Source organism: Vidua macroura, chromosome 6 (assembly GCF_024509145.1).
Source record: "Vidua macroura isolate BioBank_ID:100142 chromosome 6, ASM2450914v1, whole genome shotgun sequence".
NCBI classification, from domain to species: Eukaryota; Metazoa; Chordata; class Aves; order Passeriformes; family Viduidae; genus Vidua; species Vidua macroura.
The window spans coordinates 57,668,744-57,690,322 of NC_071576.1; the positions used below are offsets into that span (position 1 = coordinate 57,668,744).

The 21,579-nt window shown below is 39.0% G+C and overlaps 1 protein-coding gene across 1 annotated transcript; it reads right to left on the reverse strand.

Moving 5' to 3' along the window:
- Positions 1 to 1,191: 1,191 nt before the first annotated feature.
- CTR9 (CTR9 homolog, Paf1/RNA polymerase II complex component) lies at positions 1,192 to 21,298 on the reverse strand. The gene is made up of 25 exons (XM_053980068.1): positions 21,176 to 21,298; positions 19,280 to 19,378; positions 18,279 to 18,518; positions 18,072 to 18,189; positions 17,401 to 17,490; positions 15,973 to 16,121; positions 13,549 to 13,656; positions 12,949 to 13,056; positions 12,590 to 12,826; positions 11,763 to 11,852; positions 11,531 to 11,659; positions 11,243 to 11,426; positions 10,577 to 10,665; positions 10,128 to 10,313; positions 9,863 to 9,950; positions 9,483 to 9,631; positions 7,291 to 7,407; positions 6,978 to 7,123; positions 5,487 to 5,558; positions 4,543 to 4,678; positions 3,970 to 4,116; positions 3,375 to 3,532; positions 2,963 to 3,059; positions 2,531 to 2,643; positions 1,192 to 2,276 (listed from the first exon to the last, which is right to left on the reverse strand). Exons 1-25 carry the CDS (start codon positions 21,218 to 21,220, stop codon positions 1,865 to 1,867), a joined length of 3,507 nt encoding a protein of 1,168 aa, XP_053836043.1. The 5' UTR covers positions 21,221 to 21,298; the 3' UTR covers positions 1,192 to 1,864.
- Positions 21,299 to 21,579: the final 281 nt, after the last annotated feature.

Below are 21,579 nucleotides of genomic sequence, written 5' to 3' on the forward strand. Positions count from 1 at the left end.
CAGTTCAAGCTGTATTAAGTCATAACCTCTCCTTACACAACTCCTTTCTGTGGAGAGCACAAAAAATACCTCTCACAAGAGATGTCTGAAAACCCCTGTTATTTTACACTTCCAGAAAGCATTTCTCTCCAGCTGGATGTTAGGTCTGAAGACCCACTCAGCACTTCATCTAGAGCTATCTTTAGCCAACACCAAATGTATTTTCTGTACATACAGCATCAAAAAAATCTGCAGACTTTTCACAAGGAAGACAGAATTAGTAACATGATAAAGCAGAGGTGTATTGAGGCAGAGATCCCATAGTAAATGCTGTACATCTTTTTCCTTCCAGTTGTTAAGAGCTGGCTCCTCTCACACTTGCCACTGCTGTCCGTGCTCTTTTTGTTTCACCTTGCATGCATCAGCTTTCCTTAGTTGCATCAATTTCCTCACACTTCTCCACAGCCTCGTAAATGAAGCCATGTGACATCAAGCATTCCCACCTCAGCTATCCACTGCTTCCCTGTGGTTCAGGGTCATGATTCAGCTTTGCTCTGACCCAACAAACATGAGGGCTGTTCTTCTACTCTGATGCTAAGTTTTAGGTAAGACCGCAGATAGAAACCTGGTATCAAACTGAGCCACAAAGAGACATCTCGAGTGTTCTGCATTCTGCTGTCTGCTATGGTTACCAACTGCCCATAAACACATGAACAAACCCATCCACAATGAGAACAGCTCATGCTCACAACAAACCAGAAATAGCAGCATGGGAAACTTCACTTTCACTTAGTGCTTCAAGTGAACTATCAGTAGTGACAATCCAGGCCTCCTAAAAACAAGGCAACATATTTAGGCCATACAGTCTATTAGAACTGGTAGCAATACACTATCCAGACCTACAGAATCTTCTCTTAGCAAATGCTTGACACAGGAATTAATGACCAGTGAAAAAAGAAAAACATTTCCTTGGACTGGTACAACTGATTTTTTTTTTTCAGAACCACAGAGAGAAAACAGATTTGGTCTACAGCACAGCAATTTTTCATTGTTATTCCTGAACATGTTATGTGAAAGGACTTAGCTCCCAAAGCCATGTACTTACAATACAGTGAGGACCACCTCCTCCAAACAGATTCCATTGTCAAATTCAATGTTCTCAGGTATTCTGCTTATAACTTCTAAGGAGTAAAATAAATCACTCCAAACAAATAAGCAAGAACATTTTATTGTGACACTTGCAGCTTTACCTTTCTCAAGCAACACAGAGTTCTCCCAAATGTCTTTACCAGCGAATTTAAATATTTCATCTAAATCTGCATCACTAGTTTATAAAATTTCTCTAAGATCTGCATATTTTCAACTGATTTAACACAAAAAGAGAAGCAAAAGAACAAACCCTTGAAAACATAAAAGAGCTGCATCGTGGCACATTTATTCTTTAATAGAAAGTAAGAAAAGCTTCCCTACTAACCTTTACTCCGAGTAAGGAAAAAGATAAATATCCACAGCTCTTTGTTGCATCTGGTAGGATTTTAAGATCCATCTATGCATGTATAATCACAGAACAAAGTTTCAGCCACACTGAACCACCTAAGGAGATTTTATGATCCATAGTTTTTATATGCATTCCATCCTCGGTGTGCTGACTACAGGACAGAGATTCTGTGCACCTACAGTGGTTTAAATTTAAAAATACACCATAAGCCAACTTGGAGAAACATCCATTAGTAACTAATAGAAAGAATCACAAGAAGGTCTCACAACAGTTTGCTAAAACATTAAGGTTTTTTAAATCACAGTTTTGAAATATAAAAATTCTATCTCCCCTGTAACTGAGATGTATTTACATGAACTTTTTTAAAATACGGTCTGTAATTCAGCTCTAATCGCTGTCATCTGAGCCCCCTTCAGAGCCCTCATCATTAGACGCCTCTGGCTCAGACTCGTTCCCGGAAGCTCTGGCAGACCCCTCGTGGTCAGAGCCCCTCTCGGAGTCTCTGTCGGACTCGGCGCTGCGCGAAGCCGGGCGCGATTCGTTCTCGGAGCCGCCGGAGCCGCGGCTCCTCCCCGACTGCACGGACTCATTGTCCGACTGCTCCGACTCCGAGCGCCGCCTCTTCCTCGGGGACCTGTCGCTGTCAGACTCCTCCTCGGACGCGCGGGCGCTGGACCTGCGGGGACTGCCTGCCTCGCTGCCAGACTTGTTCCTGTTATCGGAATCGCTGTCGGAAACAATGCGCTTGCTGTGCTGCTGCTCCCCCTCCTCAGAATCACTGTTGCTATTTCTAGTGTGCCTGTGGGGAAAAGCAAAGGGGAAAAATGGTATTAAAAAGGTGCTTCCTTTAGCTGATAAATAAAGCAAGACACCAGGATTTGGGTAATGCTAGTGTTAGAAGAATGAGTGGAATTAATTTGCACTGGGAAGGGATGTTGTGAGTACAATGAAAAACTTCTCATTATCTTCATGTTATCTCATTAACCCTGCATTTTCTCTTGAAAGCATGCATTGAAACTCTAAGTACATACAAAAGTTAATTAAGGTTCTTACCCATCATCAGCAATTTTGAGTTTGTCCTCATCAGAAGAATCATCACTTGATGAAATGATGGCTTTTGATTTGATCTTTCCTTTCATTGAAGGAGGCAGACGTTCTGGTTTGGGCTGTATAGGGGGAAAACAAAGGGCTGCTTGTTCATGTGGCACAGGGCCCAAATGTAGAAATACATTCAGAAAACTGGACGTGCTTTTAAAAAATTTTCCATTTACTATCACTTAATTCTAGATGGCTTTGGAAATATCCTTTTCATCCTTGAAGCAGCAATAGCAACAGGGGAGGAGGATAAAAATAAGCTCTAAGACTAGCTGGCTACAGGAGGTTTTGCTGTAATTTTCAACACGAATAAATCTCTCTTGACCAGGGTAATGCTGAACTCGAAACACATATCTAGAGAGTGATGCAGTTATTCAGGGTTTAACTTACAGCCTTCTTCTTCTCTGCTTTGGGTGGACGTCGCTTTTTAGGCCGCGGGCCGTTTTCGTGTTCTTCATCATCACTCCCTTCTTCTGCCTTCTGGGGTCTTGAACAGAAACACATTTTATATGGCATGAAGCATAATATTGCAAAAAAACCCTTAAAACATACAAAAATACCGGTCTCAAGAAATGTCCAGTTCATCAAGTGTTACTCCAACTTCTTTTGCAGAGTGGTTGCTTAAGTTTTATAAAGTGTAATGTGTTAGTAAAAAATAACCATGTGACCTCTTGATAGGAGTTTGTTTTCAAACTGTTACAAAAGACTGCAGAGAATTTACTTAAAAGCCCTACTAATGCTCAGGGAAGTCTAATATTAAATTGACATTAGTAAATAATTAATTAATTAAAGTATCAGCTACCTCCTCCTCTTCTTCTTCTTTCTCTCACCCTCCTCTTCTTCCCCATCCTGTTCACTGCCACTGCCCTTCCTCTTCTTTTTCTTTCTAGAGATGGGCAGATCTTCATCACTGTCATCATTGACAAACTCATCAAACTCCCCTGCTCCTTTTTTGGAACGCTGTAAGAAACACAAACAACACAACCTATTATTCACATCCCAGTTACAAAGCTACCAGGAAACACTTCAAAATGGAAATTTAGCTGAACACGTTCTAGAAGAAATGAAAATATAGACCTTCTAGAGACTATGGGAAAGTTGGTACAAGATAGGTATAACTTAGAAACTGATTCCGAATTGGCACATAGTACGATAATCTTCTGTTATTTTAACAATTGAACACATTTTAGTGATGCCACTGCACTCAGAACTTTTAAGTATTAGCTTCCAATTCTGACATTTTAGTATTAAACCTGTGCAATTTTACTCAGTAGAGCTTAGGAGCTTGAAATTAAAAACCCGTGCTCCTATAAGAGACTATATATCAGAAGGGGAAAATTAAGGAGGTTTAAAAGAAATAAAAAAACAAAAAAAGAGATTAAAACATTCTGTTCTACCCTGCCTCCACCGCCACCACGTTTTTTCTCCTTTGATCCTTCTACTTCACCAGTGAACATCAGAATATTCTTGGTCTTCTCCACATATTGAGCTCTTTGTTCCAGAAGTTTCTTCTGCTCTTCTTTTTCTCTCAGGCGCTTCTCTTCCTGAAACACCAAGGAAGCCATCCATTACCATTGTATTTGCACCCCCACCGTGATTATAGCAGCAGGCACAGAAATTATTTGCTGTCAGGAGACTGGAAAATTGCTTTTTGATGCTCTGTGTCACAGCAGAAGGTGCACATGGGAAAAAAAAAAAAGTTTTTTACAAAAAGTTTTCTACAAAAAAGCCCATGGTAGAATAGGTAAAAGTCTGATGGCAGAACTTATGGCACATCTATTTTATTTCACTATACAACTAAATATTGCTGAGGCTATGGGGAAGAAAGAGTTAGCTGCAATATTTTCAGCTGGCACTTACTATGACTAAGAAAAACAGCTACTAGGTACCACCCTAGAGCAGCAGGAGCACACATATTGTCACTGTCTGCGCTTATAAAATGCAATCCACAGAATTTAGTGCAATGAAACCTGTTCTTTAAGCAGTTTCTGGCGAAGCAGCTCCTTCTCCTGCTCCTGCTTGGCACGCAGCTCCCTCTCCTCCTCATCCTGCTTGCGTGCCCGAGCCACATGATACTGGGCCTGGCTCAGTAAGTCAGAGCATTGCCTGCAAAACCCAAGGTTCTCAGGTAAGGCAAGGTGGCAAACACAAAAAGAAATGCTTTTATGAAGTGCCTGCACCACAACACTACATTCATATCCCCAATGAACTAAAAAAAACAGCTACTTGAAATAGCACAAAGAAGAGCAGTGCAGATTTTTGAGAAAATTAAAGCCATTTTTAGTCAGCTAATTTATCTTCCAATGTATCATTTCAGAACATATTGCTTCACACTTCAAACGTAGCCAATTCATATACAGAAAACCCACACATGAACATAAAAGGAATCATGCCAACCAATTTGGAGAGCTTCAGAAGTATGTTTAATCACAACAACCTAACAAACCTTCTTGGAAAGGTAGGGCAAAATTCAAGCTTCAAACACCCAGTACTGTGAGAGTTAAGGTTGCATAAAGTGTCCAAGTCACACAAAACATTAAAGTAAGGTGCTTTCAACCTCCTCTTAGCAGATGCCAAAGTGACATTTCTTTTAATATTGAAATTTTCTTCTCTGCACAAAGTGCTTCAATGATACCCATTCAGATGTACAGTGCAGGATGGCCAACACGTGGTATTTGTATGGGGCTATGGAAATCTTACAAGAATGGGCAGAAGTGAAACACAGGAAAAGAATGAAACAGTGGTAGGGAGTGACCCTGCACTTGTATTTCTACTGTTCTAAAAAACTGACAGCTGAAATTTTGGAATCTAGTTTTAATACTAAAAAAAACCCCAGAAAACAGGACAAAAAATATTTCACTTAGAATCTGAATGAAGGATTTGTTTGTGGGTTGTTTTTTTTTTTTATTTTTACCTGGCTTCTGTAGCAGCAAGTGCCAAGTCAAATCTCATCTTATCACCTACTTTACTCAAGTAACTGAAGTACCTGGAGGAAATCACAAGAAACTAAAGTAAGCAAAGATGGCATTACTTACATATTTATTGCAATTCTGCCTTAAAACAAAGCATTTACTCCTGAATTGCAAACCTGTAGAAATCAAAAGATAAGGAAATCCCACCAATTTCCTCTGTGCCAGCACCTTTTAATACAGCACCTTTTAACAGTTAAGAAGTGCATTCAGACTACTCCAAATCTAAAGCATTCTAAAACCACTCTGGAGAGGAAAAATTCTAAAGAGAGTTCTGAGATTTCATTTGCTGGCTCCTACCAATAAGTACACTGCTGACCCCAACAGATTGATTTATTTGCCACAGATCACATGCCTGAATTCAGCATAAGAGAAGGAAGGGAAACTTGTTTTTCAAAAATCCTTTCAGAACAGCCTCCTTCACTAGTGGACAGGCCCTTGAGAATATAACAAACTTACAAGGAAATAGTGAGCTATGATGATCAGTGCTTTGAAAAGTTTTTCCAGTTTCAAAGAAAATTACTTCTAACTTTGAAGATTGCCACAGCTTCTTCCCATATACCCTCAGACACATTTCAAAAGAAGTGTCTTTGTGCTAGACTAAAATTCTTGGGTATGTGAATATACTAACTCCTTGCTTGAGGTCAACACTATGGAGAGTATGTTCTAAAAATTTTAGTTAATAGATTCATTAAAAAAAAAAATTAATACTACTTCTTCAAGACAATAAATAACAAGCTTCTCATTAAATTTAAGTCAGAACTTCCATCCTCAATGTAACAGCAGAGCTAGGAATGCACAAATCATGCACCAGATACACCTAGGAGGAGGATAAATGGTTGAAAGCTCTGTTCAAGGATGGTGACAACTGGATCAGATTAATCACACTGCTGTCTGCACAAAATTTTCTATTACTGTTTTTTAAACGGAACTAAAATATCTCAAATGCACTTAAGAAATTGCTTCTGTTCTTAAAGTGTGACAGTACTTGGGCTTTACTTACCAAAAGGAGGGTGAAATTAGTCTTAAGGGACTGCCAGTCATTAATTATGCTTTTGTAAAATAAACAGATTTGCTTTTAAGCCTTACAGTTTGCTTTGAAAGAAGTCATAAAATAGTATTCAAGTTCTAGAATAATTATCAACATCTCTTCAACTGTGCATTTCTGGGAAGAAGAGCATCTTGGTCACAGCAATAACAAAACTCTTTGAGAAACACATATTGGCACCTGGTCAAACAAAACTGGTTCTGGAACAAAATCTGAACACACAGTTTTGTCAGGCCCAGTATTTTGTTTTCCTACTAGAAATTCTAGAATTACACAGTGCTTTGTAGAAGATGATTGCTCTTCTAACCAGATTTGTGCTCAATATTGCAAGTATCCTGTAAGGGGACAAAAACATAGATTATAATGATTAGAAACAAATTATCTTTACCTGTGGGCGAGCTCCAGTTCTTTCACAGCATTAAGCACTTCCTTCAGATTGCTTTTTTCATCCTTCAGGACAGAGGTAGCAAGTCTTTGCAGCACTAAAGCTACATTAAACATGAGGACTGTATCACTTGGAGCCACATGCCTGGCCTGCAAAAAACCCATATTTTTAAGATAAGCTACAACGTGAAGCAGAAATGACATACAGAGAATAAACATCATCATTTCAACCCCAGACCACCAAATTTAAAGAAACACAAACACACATCAACTAACAGTAATTTTATTCTGTGATCCATGACGTTCTAGATCCATACCTTTAACAAAGTTTGTTTGCATTCCTGTAATTTGCCACATTTAAACAGTGCCCGGGCCAAATATAACAACACTTCAGTGTTTTGATGCTTATAGAACTTTCTGAGGCAGTTTTCATACTGAAATAAAAGAAAAAAAAAATCAAAGTAAGAGGCAACAGTGGTTTGTTATTTTGGTTAGCTAACTCTAGTAAATGTTTCTATTCCTAAAAAGCATTACTGCTAGTATTCCTTTTATTTTTTCAAAGAAGTGTGTAATGCTACCTGGGTGCCTCCTTTTCACTGATCAGAACATTCTCTCTCCTATTCCATAGCTGATTTTTTCTAGAAAGTAAAGTGGGTTCTGCAGCCCAGAAGGTTCTGTAAGTCTTAAGTACAAAAGAATACTTTTTAAAGCAGCATTTACTGCAACAAAGTCCAACCAACATGACTCATTTTAAGATCACTCAAATATTCTCCAGAGTATGTGGGGGGAATAAACAATCTATTTTCTTTATTCATATCAGATGTTTTACAAAATGAAATATATCTAATATACATATATATAATATATGTATAATAACTCCATATAATTATAATAATTCCATATATCTGATGTAATTAGTTAAAAAAAATCCAGACTTTCCAGATAACTCAACATCAAATTTGTTCTGTCCACCCAGCTGAGGAACTTGCCCATGCAAAGGGATATCAGATTCTCTAAAGCATAAAAGATGACTTGTTACTATAACTTTTGTGGGTCTGGAATTAAAGGCTTACAAGATACCAAATGTTATCATCTTCAGTAAAAAGCACCTTCTGTTTGACATACTCTTTTCTCAAGGAACCCTTCACCCTCTCTAAGCTTCCAAAATAGCAAGGAATACAAAGTATGTTTTATTTGCAGCTCAAGTACAAAAAAATTGCCCTGAACTGTAACACCTGAGGTTGTTACTCTTGGATCTCACTGTGTTGTGAGCACCTTCAGCATCCATGATTTTGTGTTTAGCTCAAGCCTGCCTCAGAATTGTATGCTTTAGGGTAGAGAACTCAGAAGGATAATTATTGTGGCTGCACTAAGCTGGGCTAGTAATTTCAATTTGTCTACCTTTGAATCTAATATAATGTATTTCACACTGTGACTGCATAGCAAAACTCAGGGAAAAATAAAACACCTCACTAATTAAACACAATTCTAATAACACCTTTTCTTAAATAAATTAGCAAATGAGTAAAATATATTTCTCCTAAATCAATAGGTGAAAGTGATACCCACTTCCCCACTGTAATTCACTGCTTAAACAATTGCTAAATGAGATTTTCATTAGGCTTTTTGTCAATAAAAATAGTCAAAGTGCTAAAAAAACAACAGACCCCATTCAAGCACAACAGACTGTATGTGACTGTGTTGCCAAAGCTTGCTAACAATAGTTCACTGGAGGACAGTGACTACTGAGCTCCTGATCATGTAAGAAAGGCCCAGTAACACTTCTTTATTAAGCGTCACAAAAAGCTTCAGAATAGCTCTGAATGAAGTGTCTTTGAGCCTCAATAAGGACTCATCTTAAATGACACAAGTTTGTTAGTTTCTGTCCAGTTCAACATATGCTGTGTCTTTAAGCTTATTTGTATGCTTTTCATCAACTAATTGAGTCAATTTACTCAGAACAGGCTGACACTTGAACATTTACTTGCTTGGGCAGGTCAAGTCAAACTAGCTGACCTCAACAGATTTCTTCCACTGTGAATTATTTTGTGATTTTAACTGTGGTGAGTGAAATTACAGCCCAGTCAGCTTTTAAGACAGCTTTTAAAGTATTGATGTAGTCATTTACAAGAACAAAAATAGGAATTGTTGCTGTTTAAAAGAAAATCCCAGCAGCATATTGTATTTACTTACTTTGGAAACATCTGCATGTAAATCACATGCAGTAACTACACTGACTGATACTGCTCTGGCTAATAATTTATTCCACTACCAAAATTCTAACCCTGCTCTCAAAAAAAGTATAAAAGTTGATAGGTGCTTTGTTACCCCCCACCCACATTTGGCAGTCTGTTACTAAATCTAGACTTGACAGCCAACAGCTTGCTAGAAATTGGCCTAAAACTTGTTAAAACACTGCTCAGAAACTTTCCCAGCTGCCCTGACAATAGAGAGACATCTAGAAGTGATCTAAGCCAAGACAGGAGGTAGTTCAATGTGGAGATGTTACCATCTGCACAGCACTGATGTACTGCTTCTGCTCCACGTAGATATGTGCCAAATTCAGCCACACATCGCTGATATCTGCTGTGGCCTCTCTCACTTGGGCAAAAACATCACGAGCTTCTCGGAAATATCCTTTGTGTGCCAAGACAGCTCCTGAGGGGAGAGGAATATGGACAGTGTGAGCTTCCAGGTTCATGCACGGTGCACTCCTACCACAGGAAGTTCAATACTGCCTCAATAAAGTGTCCCTTTAAAAACTGACATAGCTGCCATTTCCTGGGCTCCACTCTACAGTGCTCGGGCCCTGAAAAAACACTTCTCTATTAAAGCACGAAACTTAAGAATATGATCACCTCTGAAGCAAAACTAGAGTTTGATATTCACCTATGCCATTAGCAGCATACAAATTCTTTGGGTCATTTCTGAGGACTTGCTTGTAGATGGCTAATGCACGGTCTTGGTGACGTTTCTCCTGCAGAAAGAAATGCCCCAATTCATCACTCACTTCTAAAGTGGTGTATTAAAAGATCTACCCAGAGGTTTTATGAACTAGAAGATGCCAAACAAACATTAAGACGTTCTGAATAGCTAACAACATACAAAAAATAAACAAAGAAACCCATACACAGGGCAGAGAGATGCCCATTACCTTTTCTCTGTCTCTTGTGGGTTGATGGAGAGTCTGCAACCAGACGTTGCCAAGAGCCAGCATGGAGTAAGTATCATTTTGTGTGGAGGGCTGCTTCAATATTCTTTCAAATTTCTTCTGTCCTGGACCCCACTCTTGTTTAGCCAAATGAAGATTGCCAATCAGAGACCAGGCATCTGGATGATCCTAAATAAAAATTCACTCTAAGTTACAAATAAAAGGGAAGTGTTTCCCTTTGCAAGGGTTCTTTTCCAAGTATAAAGTGTTGCTCTTCTTAAACATAATTCCATATTTAAAAGAACCCCAAACAAAACAAAGAGAGCAGATATGGCAGCTCTCTCTTCTTCCCCTAGTTTAAACAAATTAAAAACACAAAAAGAGGAAAATTAAATTTTAAGTTAATTTATTGTTTGGAGTGTTTTAATGCTAAACACTATAGAGTTACAAACCTGATTGATTTGAAGTGCTTCTTTAAACCAATCAGAAGCCTCATAAAAATTCCCTTTGTCCCTGGCCATAGCTCCCAAGCGCAAGTAGCCTGAAAATAAAGATAGAAAATGAAATAAAAATCAGGGAACAGGTTAAAGTCATCTTGAACAAAGAAAATATTGTCCATGCATGAATTTCAAAAGCAATCTTTCTCTTCATCAGCTAAGGACAGCAAACACTAAGAGACCTTTCATATTCTATTCACGAGAAATATGACGTGAAGAGGAACTTGCACCCATGATGGCCATGTAAAAACTGCAGGTTTTGAATAGTTAGAGTATTGTAAATGTGTTAAATTTGGTTCATAAGTTAAAGACAACTGAAAAACAGCAAAGAAATAAGGCTCCATCAGTTATCTCCTCCCTCCACTTTAAATAGCTCTCCCATCTCCACAAGCTTTGGGAAGGGTATCTGCAGGTGACAATGGAAAACAAACAGGGAAAAGGCTACAGATGAGGCTGGGGCATGATGTGTGCTGCAGCCTGTGGCAAATAGCACAGGTCAGCCCCAACACTACTGTGAAAACAAGGGAAGACAGACATAAGGAGAGCAGAAGACACTGTCAACCAGAAGATTCTTGGTATTATAAGGATGACTGTAGAACTGAAATACCAAATGTTTCTTACAATCAACATAATTTGGATGTTCTCTCAAAATGTTTTTATAGAGCTTTTCAGCTTCATGAAATTCACACATGGCCTCGTAGAGCCTGGCAAGGTTGTAGGATGTTGTCACAGAGATGGCATTGTAGTAATGCTCATCGTGCTCAGCCTCTGCTTTCGCACGATCCAGCGATGCCAGGAAGTATTTCTGAAGTACAGAAAGAAAAGAGCAATGAAGCACTCCAGAATATCCTCAAAGAAAAACTTCTGTGTGATCAAGAAACATCATTCAAACTGTGAGCAACTGCATACCTTTGCTTCTCCCAGGTTTCCCAGCCTGAAGTGCAGGGCACCCACATTATTCAGGATCTCTGGAGGGACATCAGCCTGTACTTTCTCCTGCAGAATGCGTGTGGCTGTTCCATAGGCTGACAGAGCACCCTGTGCAAAGAAACAGAAAGTGGATGAAAGAAAGAAGAGAATGAGCTCTACATGCTCTTAGGAAAAGCACACACACAGTTCACCAAGTGTGTATTAATAATACCTGTATATCAGTCTGTTCTAGAATTTGGGCTAGCTCAATCCATGCCTCTACATCATCAGGATATTGTTCTGTGACTTTCTTTAAATGCCCCTGAAAAAAGAGAAGATAATTATGCCACTTCAAAGACACACAGCCTGTTTTAAAAAATGGAAATAAAAGAAAAGAGTGAAGGCATTCACTTTAACACTAGAAAGATGTACCATATTGCAGAAGCAAACATCCTAAACATCTGCACAGTAATAAATCTGCATTAGTTTTCTTCCTTCATTATTCTATTCTTCTGTAGAACAGAACACTTGCTTCAAGTCTTAGAGAAACAAAGGCCATTACACCAACATGAAAAGCTAGAGAAATGTCTAACATTTCTTGCATTTATCTACCCAACATTAGATTTAAAATACCTTTCATTTAAAAAAAAGCATCACTGTTCTTTCAGATAAGCCCAGACAAGACAAGTGCTTTCTGGAAATCACCAGCTGATTCGCTCTCTTCAGGAAATAATGAGCTAACTTCCCATCTTCAGACAATTTTATATATATATGGAAAGAATTTTGCCCTTTTCACATACCAAATAGAGACATGAGGCTGGAGCTTCTCTAAATTCCTGGACATGCTTAACCCAGAGCCCAGTGTAGTCTCAGTTCTTTCCAGAAGTTGTGACTCTTCACAGACAGGAAGATCCCTCATGACAGCCCATATGAAATATTCTATATCTACAGCCACCTAACCCTGAGTTTTATTCAACTTAAGGAACAGTCTGATTTCAAGTCTGATTTCCAAGTTCTACTCTTGCAAATAAACACGATGCTGGCGGAAGGAAAACTCACCTTTGCAATATCCCGTTTCTCTTGATCTTCTGAAGCTGCATAAAGAGATCCAAGGATTTTCATAGTCTCATAATTGTTAGGATAGGCTTTCAAGACTTTTTCAAAGCATTGTGAAGCATTCTCTTTGTCCCCTCGATAAATGTACATTTGACCCAATCCAAAAAAAGGAAGTACGAAAGAAGATGAGGCAAACTGAGTGGCCTGGTAATAGTACTGGAAAGCTTGATCATAATCTTCCTGATTAAAAGGAATTAAATGAAGAACTGTCAGTGTTTTTAGAGGCAACCTTTGCATGAACTTTTATAACAGAGACTTTTTTAAAATGTGAGCTCAAAGGGGACTTTTAAAAACTGCCCTACCTGCACATGAAAAGACCTCGCCAGCTGGTAACAGCTCTCTGCCTGCATTGCTTCCACTTCTGTGTTATGGAAAGCATGAAGAGCCAAGTGTTGTACTTTACCATAGTCCTGACACAAAAAAAAAAGGAAGTTAAATAAAATGTGGAAGGCTTCACTTTCTTTATGGTCAAGTGATTTTATGATTTAAACATGGATAGCTGGAAAATACAACAAAGCTTTAGTCACAGCACTGACTAAATAAAAACAGATTTAGTTTTAGCCGTTACTATTCTTTTCTCTATTTCATGTTTTAAAGCATGGAAGAGTGAGGAGGGGGAGAAACAAACCAACAAAAACCTCAACCAACCAAAAAAACCAATTCCAAACATCAAAAACCCAAAACCCCTTCAGGACACAAAGTTGATTTTGATTTAAGTAAGTGTACCTTTCTTGGTTTTCTTGAGAAAGGTTCATACAAAATTCAGGCCAAAAACCTCACAGTTCTTCATCTAGATTAACAGATATTAGGCACCTGATGAAATGTGTTTGAACCTAACACCAGAATTCTTGCTGTTCAGAGGTTTTCAAGCATTTAACTGTAAAATTTCAGTGATCTCTTACCTTCTTGAAAAAGAAGTGATTAGCCAAGTGATTCAACACCATTGGATTACTGGGATCAATTGTGTAAGCCCTAGAGAGGAGTTGAACACCATTCTTGATGGAATCCGCCTAAATGAAACATTGACAGGTATCAGCAGCACCTCAGTATCTGTATCTTATTACCATCTTCAAAACCATTTTTCAGTCTAGGCTGCTCAGGATTTCTGACAACACCATACTGAGCTCACAAAAAAAAAGTAAATTCAGCTACCGGCTTTTCTTCCTGCAGCAGACAGGTGGAAAACGGGAAATGAAGCTACCCTACAGGGATGGAAGAGAGCAGAGCAGGAATTTCTAGGGGGGGAAAAAAAAAAAAGGCAAAAAAACCCAAAAGACTTAGTGCTGATGTCCTTTGACATGTCACACAGCCTGACAGCTTTCCTTCCTTCTGCTCCTTCTACTGTTCAGTGTCCTCAGTGCCTGTTTGGTTTAGGTTTCATGTTTCACCCAATTCATTCAACTGTGGAATGAAGATATTTGCATGTTCAAATTCTAAACAACAACTTTAGATCTCGTTTTAAAATCAGTACAAGTTTCAAGTGTTTATACAGAAATATCATTGCATCAACTTACTCTTTTCTAAAGAAGATTTACACCTTAAAGCAAGCTTCCCATGGTAAAAATGTGATTTACTTACAAGTTCAAATCCACAACTGATAAAATAATTTCTCTTTATTTAGGACAATAATGAAATCTGTATCACAAGCATGTCAGCTTAATCTGTACTTATTTCTGAACAGAAACACCAAAAATGCTATCAAGAAATCATCTAATGGCTGTGCTTTACTCTGTAATTATGATGAGAAGAAAGCTGTCTTATTGAACATATTAGGTTTTAAAAGGTTAAAATGTAACACCTAAATGTAGGCACCTAAAAAATCAATTTCAGTTTGAACAGGTGCAATCCTTCCAAACCTAGCATAACAGTAGACCTGGATAATGAGATATTGAAGCTTTCCTGCCTTCATTTTCAAAGGTTAATGTGGTTTATAATCACGCTGTGCTTTTGTCCAATTCTCCAATACCTTGAGTCTCATGTCCAACTTCAACCCAATCCAGTAGATTGGTAGAGGTCCCAAAGCTCTAAGTGCTTTCATTTAAGAAAAACAGATCAGACAGACCTCAATGAGAGCACAAGTGTGATCTCAACCCTGATCTGACATCATAACATCTTCTAGGAGGAAGAAACTTCAGAAATATCTAAGCACAAAAACTATATAAATTAGTTTGATACTCAGAGAGGCTCTTTTCCCCAGAGTGTTCTCCCTTCCCTGTGTCAACTCTTCAATGTTACACTAACTTTTACTACAAAGTTGTGAGAACAGTTTGAAGTAAAGCACAGATGATATATTTCTTAGGAAGAACACAAAATGTCTTTGCGTGGCTCAGCTTTTAATCACAGATTTTTGAATCTTCAGGTGAGTGGGCTCATCCCTTGACTTCAGCCAAAAGATCATCAGGAAAAGAAAGAGAAAGATACCAAATATTATCAATTTCTCATCTGTGAAATTTATTTAAATTTGACTTTATTTTTGGTTCTTTCTGTAGTTTTATGAAAAAAACTCTTATGCCCACTTTTTCTTTTTTTTTTTTTTTTAGTTTCTTCATGGAATTATTAACAGGTGTTTTTTCCCCCCCATGAAATAGTAAACCAAGACATTTTCAGACATTCTGTGCTAACAAAAGATCTTTCTAGGGAACTATAGAAATCAGCAGACTAAATTTTAGCCACATACAATTATGTAACAATATATATATTTTTAAAAACACTTAAGGGTCTCCTTATCCACTGATAACATCTGAGATGGTTAATCCCTGCTAAGGAAGTTATGATTCCAACTAAGCTATATCTGCATGCATTTTTCTAGTGATACAATACCTAGAAAGGTGGATCACCACTTAATTGTACTTTTATCAGCCCAGTTAAAATTTCTTCTTGTCTACTCTTTGGTTTACCATGCAGCATGCATGCTTGAATACAACTTTGAAACTTGTTTGAAAATTTGTTCTTAACTCCTAAACTTCTAAAAATCTTGTTCTAACCTCCTGGGAATGTGTCTTTCACCGTCCTCCACGTATGTCACCATGGAGTTTTATTATTTTAAATTAAACAGTTAACCTAGCATTGTTTTCTGTACCTAACTCTTCTATAAATAACAGAATTTAAGATTTTTAACGACAGAAGAAAGGTATTCAGAATGTGCTGCTCACACCACAAGCACATATCTATAATATCATTCAATAGAACACAGACTTAAAATTATTCAACCATAAAAGTTATTACCCATTTTTAAACTGGACTATCTTTGAAAGGATAAAAAACTTGCCTTTTTTTTAGCTAAAAGAAAGTAAACTGAGCATGGATTCCTGCTAAGTCAGACCCACCTCCTTATTATTGAGTTCCAGAACAGCCAGTCCAACCAAGGCCCCGACACACTTGGAATTCAGCTCCAGAGCCCTGCTGAAGGCCAAGCGAGCTTTCTCCAGCTTGTTCAGTTTCACAAAGCAGTGGCCCATTCCCAACCGAACCTCAGCTAGAGAACAACATGACACCATTCAGAATCCCAAAGTTTCAACTTTATGCCTTTTTTTTTTTCACAGCCTGGAGTTAAAGCAGAGTTTTTCATAGTTCCTTAAAGTCTGTAAAGCCATCTCACAATTTGCTGTTTTTCAAGGCAGCAGCCCATACTTGGCTGGCCACAAAATGAACTTGAATGTATTAGTAAGACTTTATTTCTTCATAAACCCCAGAACATTGATCTATCTCCCACTGACTCCAATGCCAAACAAATAAAAAATTACTTTAATGGGAATGTATTAAAAAATAATAGAGAAAAGCATTAAAAATTCACCAGATGGAAGGGCTGGACATTTCTTAGGCAAGTTAAGTTCACCCCAGACTAGCAGGTCTTCAGAAAACACAGATGAATAAACAAGTTAGCTGGCATTTCTCCTCAAATGATCAACTGATTCACATGCTGTTTATCATCCTCCAGCTTCCATAACCAAGTACAGATGTACTAAACCAGAAAATTCATATCATACTGCCCTTTCAGACTGCTTGTGATCTAAGAGTACAGAGAATTTATAAACAGCAGTTTCAAACCTGTGTCCACTAGAAAAAGGGGAGCAAAGGAAAGATGTTTGTTGAAAAGTAAGGCTTTTGTAGCAATCAATCTGGTAAAACAGACCACAGAGCACACAAAAAGTTTGCAATAAACCTTTTCTCAGACAGATTAGGGCAAAATCTATCACATCTCTCAAGAGACTTTCAAGTATTTATGATCCTAATGTAAATACCTTGAATTAATGTATCTATATCCCATGTATTGCCTTTACAGCCATTAAAATTCACTTTCCCAGATTTTTGCATAAAGAAAATAATACAAGACCAGGAAAACTCACATCATGCACTATAAGTAGAATTTTGCTTTTTATGTCTTGTTTCATTATTGTTATGTCATTTCTGAAGCCTTATTCCATGAGCTTACAGAAAAATTCTGCAGGAGTCTTGAACAGTTCCCTCCCTCTCCATACAACTTTAATTTCTCTTACATGCAAAATCCCATTTTCTAATACCTCTTTAAAAGGTAATACTCCAAAAAAGAACAGTATTTTCCTAAACACAACTTTCTTCTCTAAATATTAAGAAATACTTCAAGTTAATGAGTGCCTAAATCCCTCTATAATGAGGGCTGGGGTTCTTATGACAGATATAGACCACAAAAATGCCCATTGAATTTGAAGTAGGAAGACCTGAGTTAGTTTGCAAGCAGAGCAAATACCTCCAGTAGCAAATACTTTCTGTCTTACCTGGGCAGCCTGGATTGGTACGCAGTGCTTTCTTGTAGTAGGCAAGGGCTCCTCTATAATCTTTCTTGTTGAAAGAAATGCATGCCTTACCTGTTAGAATATACCAGGAATAAAACCAAGATTATAAACCAGAAACTCAAGTATTATTTGGTTAACTTGTGCTGTGCCCATTTTCAAAAGTTATAGTTAAAAACTAACAGAAAATTTGGACGACAACTTCTTACATTTGATGATGTCAAGTATATGAAAAAAGCAAACATGAAAACACATTCAATTTATATTTTCATATTTTTCTGCAGAAACTTAATTCCTTATTGGTCCAGAGGAAAGACACTTACTAAGACTAGTGAACAACTTAAATTACAAGTGTTACAATCTGCTGACTCCTCACAAGTGGTAACTTCACCCTTAACAGAGTGTCCAGCATCATTGCCACCACTAGGGAAGCATAAATAGCTGGACTGGATATTTGCCCTTGGGTATCAGAAGATGCCAGTTAGCATTGCATTTTTCCTAGCTCTTCCACCTATGTGTACTTCCCAAATTTGACTTAGTCTCTGCCATGTGTATCTTGATCACAATTCTCTCTGCACACCCCCTCTTAAGCACATAATTAATTCCAGAAGTCAACCAAAGAGACCAGGTTTTTACAAACATCCAGAAACTCGTACCGAGTAAGGCAGGAATATTATTTGGAGATTGGTTGAGCACGAAGTGGAACTGTGCATCAGCTTGGTCCATCTTATCACCTTCAAGCAGGCAAAAGCAGGCTCTTCCCAACAAGTGATTCTAGACAAGGGAAAGAATATTGCAAAACCTGCTTTCTTTACAATCACTAATATACAAACATGTTTTTTTTGATCAGATATCAGTTTTACCTGATCGTACATGATGATTTTGTCAGCCATAGTGTACAGCAGGGTGGCCTGGGTGATGAGCTCCTTCTTGTTGTCTTTGTTCTTCTCCTTCCGAGCCTGCTGTACATAGTAGGCTGCCAGAGTGTCCAGACATGTCATCTGATCTTTCTCGTGGTCTCTGTAGTCCAGGTTGCCATCGATGCGGGCAGCTTCCAGCAGCTTCACAAAGTCTTCTGTTTTGCCTTGCTTGTAGTACTCCAGCTACAAAACACAGTTTTAACAGATAACACCACCCCAGTGAGTACAGAACGCACCAAGCTGATGCTTTGATATCACACAGACTCTTTTTCTAGGATGTAGGGAAAAAGCAGAAATAAATGTAGGTATCATCAGAGAAAGGTTTTCTGGTAATGCCAAATATTTTTCTGTCCAAGAATCACTGAATGGCCTGGGATGGAAGGGACCCTGAAGTTTTTGGATCTCATTCCAGCTGCCCTGCCATGGGTAGGGACACTTTCCTGTTGCTCACAGGCCCATCCAACCTGCCCTTGAACACTGCCACGGATGGGGTATCCACAACTTTTAAGGGCAACTTGTGCCAGTGCCTCACCACCTTAAAACACAACTTTTTGAGCTATTTACAAGAAGAATCCACTGGTCTTCCTCTGAAGTTCTTTGATGTTTTGACATTTAATCATACTTTCCACAGTATAGATACTGCCCCCCCCCCTTTTTTAAGAAGCATGTAATCAAAGGCACAAACCAGGAAAACTGGTATTGAGGGGGAAAAAAACATAGAAAGCAACCCTCATGAGGCATTGTTTCAGGAAAAAGAGATTAAATGAAAATCCTAATATGCATATGTCAATCAGAAACATCTGGCCTAGAATAAAAGACTGAATGACCCCATATAGTATCTGTTTGGAACTCAGTTATCACTGGTCATAAGAGTAGGGAACTGGAAATCATGATTTGATTATGCGAATACAGTATTTAAATGCACAATTTGTATCTATACTGACCGCTAGGGCAATCCATATGTGCAGCTGGGTGTGCTCCTGTTTCAGTATACTTATAACTTCATCACCCTCGGGCAACTGATCGAAGTCAAGCTCAATAACCTAGAACCAAACAACACAGATCATCTTTTCACAAAGCTTTAAAAACATTGTCAGTCATTGAGCTCAAAGGAAACTGGACCTGTCAGAGCACAAAACATAAATAATTATTTGCGTTTAAACAAGGTTATGGACAAAGAAACGAGAGATAATATATTGCATTCTGTACAAGACGAAAGCGATGGCCTCTCTTTAGAGAAAAGACAAACCAATGTTTGGGATACAAGCGAGGGAGAAAAAGCAGAGATCCTAATTCAACTTCTTTCACTATGGACTTCATGCTCAGAATCAGCTAATAATCAACTTGACTGCACACTGCTGACTTTCTAAAACTTTTCCTACAGGTAATATAGAGATCTAGCTCAGAGACAAAATCTTCCAAGTCATCTGGTGTCAGAAAATCAATACCTAAGACTTAGATTCCTGAAATATTGTAAAATCATCTTTATGCCCTAGGAAATTAAGAGACTTTTGAAGCAGCTAAATTTATGAATATTTCCAACTGTAGATATGACTAGCAAATGACATCAAGAACTTTTCATCATTCAGGTATTGTTTTGTATTAGTCTCCCATGTTGATCTAATCTTCTGATATCATAAAATGAGGAAAAAGGAACAGGTACTCCCCAGATGGGATATTTGGGAACACAATTTAACTGCTTGTTAGTTCACCTTACTCAGCCATGCTGTCTTTAATAATTAGTCATCTGCGTTACAAGTTAATTTTACAGCAAGAAAGAAGTGCAGTTGTTGTACCCTGATCACCAATGCTGGGACTCCTCTGTAGGCTGAATTAGAGCAATCCAGTTTATAAAGGCTTCTAGTTTTGACTATACAAGAATTCAGCAAAAATATTTCCGCTTAACTTTGGCTCATTTTAGTTTATCTTGCATAGCACCTCCTGTCTGACAGATAATGGCCCTCATCCATCAACTAAAATAGTTATGAATGAGAAATAGATATTATCCATACAGCAAATAAACATGGAAGTAAAAAAGAGCAGGGGTGAGTGGAGGGGTATTTTATTACATTCCCTAGTAATTAACTCAGAACTTTGGGATCCAAGTAGTTCTAGCCTGAACAACAGCACCAAGATCACAATTCATGTTGACACCTCAGACAAAAATTTCTGTCACAGAAGAAAATGCCCTTGAACATGCAAACTCCATAAAACAAAGCAATTTTGTGAGACTTAAAACCTCAATGGCAGCCACATAGAAATTTGTTTCTGTATATATATTTGTGTGTATATTAATGTCTCTGTGTACATGTATCTATGTATGATATGTGTATGTATACAGGAGAGCAGGCAGATAGATATTCACAGAGAATTTTCTTCAACCTGTACGCATTATGTTTCAACACCTTACTTAGCTACACTATTAAGTCAGTATCTGCCATGGCATGACTGAATGGCAAACTTTGTTATGTGCTGCAAATCTCCACATACTTCTCCTGAACCTTTCTAACCTTTCTAACTTTCTACACTTGTGACAGTGTACCTTAAATAAAGAAAAGCTAAATTAAGTTTTCAGCTTCACGATGAAATAACTTTACAGAGAGGGTCCTCTTGCCCTGCCTGTGTCTGTGCGCTGCTTGAGGAACACCAAGAGACCCCGACACACCAAAGCGCGCCGCGAACGTGGCCGAGCACACACCTGCGACCCCGGCACCGGGACTGCGAGCGACACCCGCGCCCCGAGCCCGGGGCACAACCACGGGCGGCAGCGGCGACCGCCCCCGCCCCGGCACGGATCGTCCTCCTCGCCCTGCCCCGCCGCCTCCCCGCGCCCGACTCGCCTCGTCGGTGTCCCGGAGAGGGATCTCGATGGAGCCCCGCGACATCTTGGCGACAGCGCTGCCGGAGCCGCCACTCGCCGGGCCGGGGCCGCTGCGCGCACTTCCCCTCACGGCAGCGCCCGACCCGGACGTGCTCGGGAATGGGGCGGAGCGGGCCGGGCCCGCCCCGGGGCGGTGTGAGGGCGGCGCCTGCTCGTTCTGACACCCGTCGCGTACCTAGCCCGGGGAATGGGGATATACACACCTATGGAGCTGGGAAAGGCAGCTCTGGGTGTTTGTGCGTACGCGCAGCCGCTGCTAAACCGAGCTGGTTTAGCTGAGTAAAACTCCCTGGGCTTTGGGGCACGGCTCCCTCAGGCGGCGCCTCTCCTCACGGCGTCTCAGAAGCGTCAAACGATTCCCAA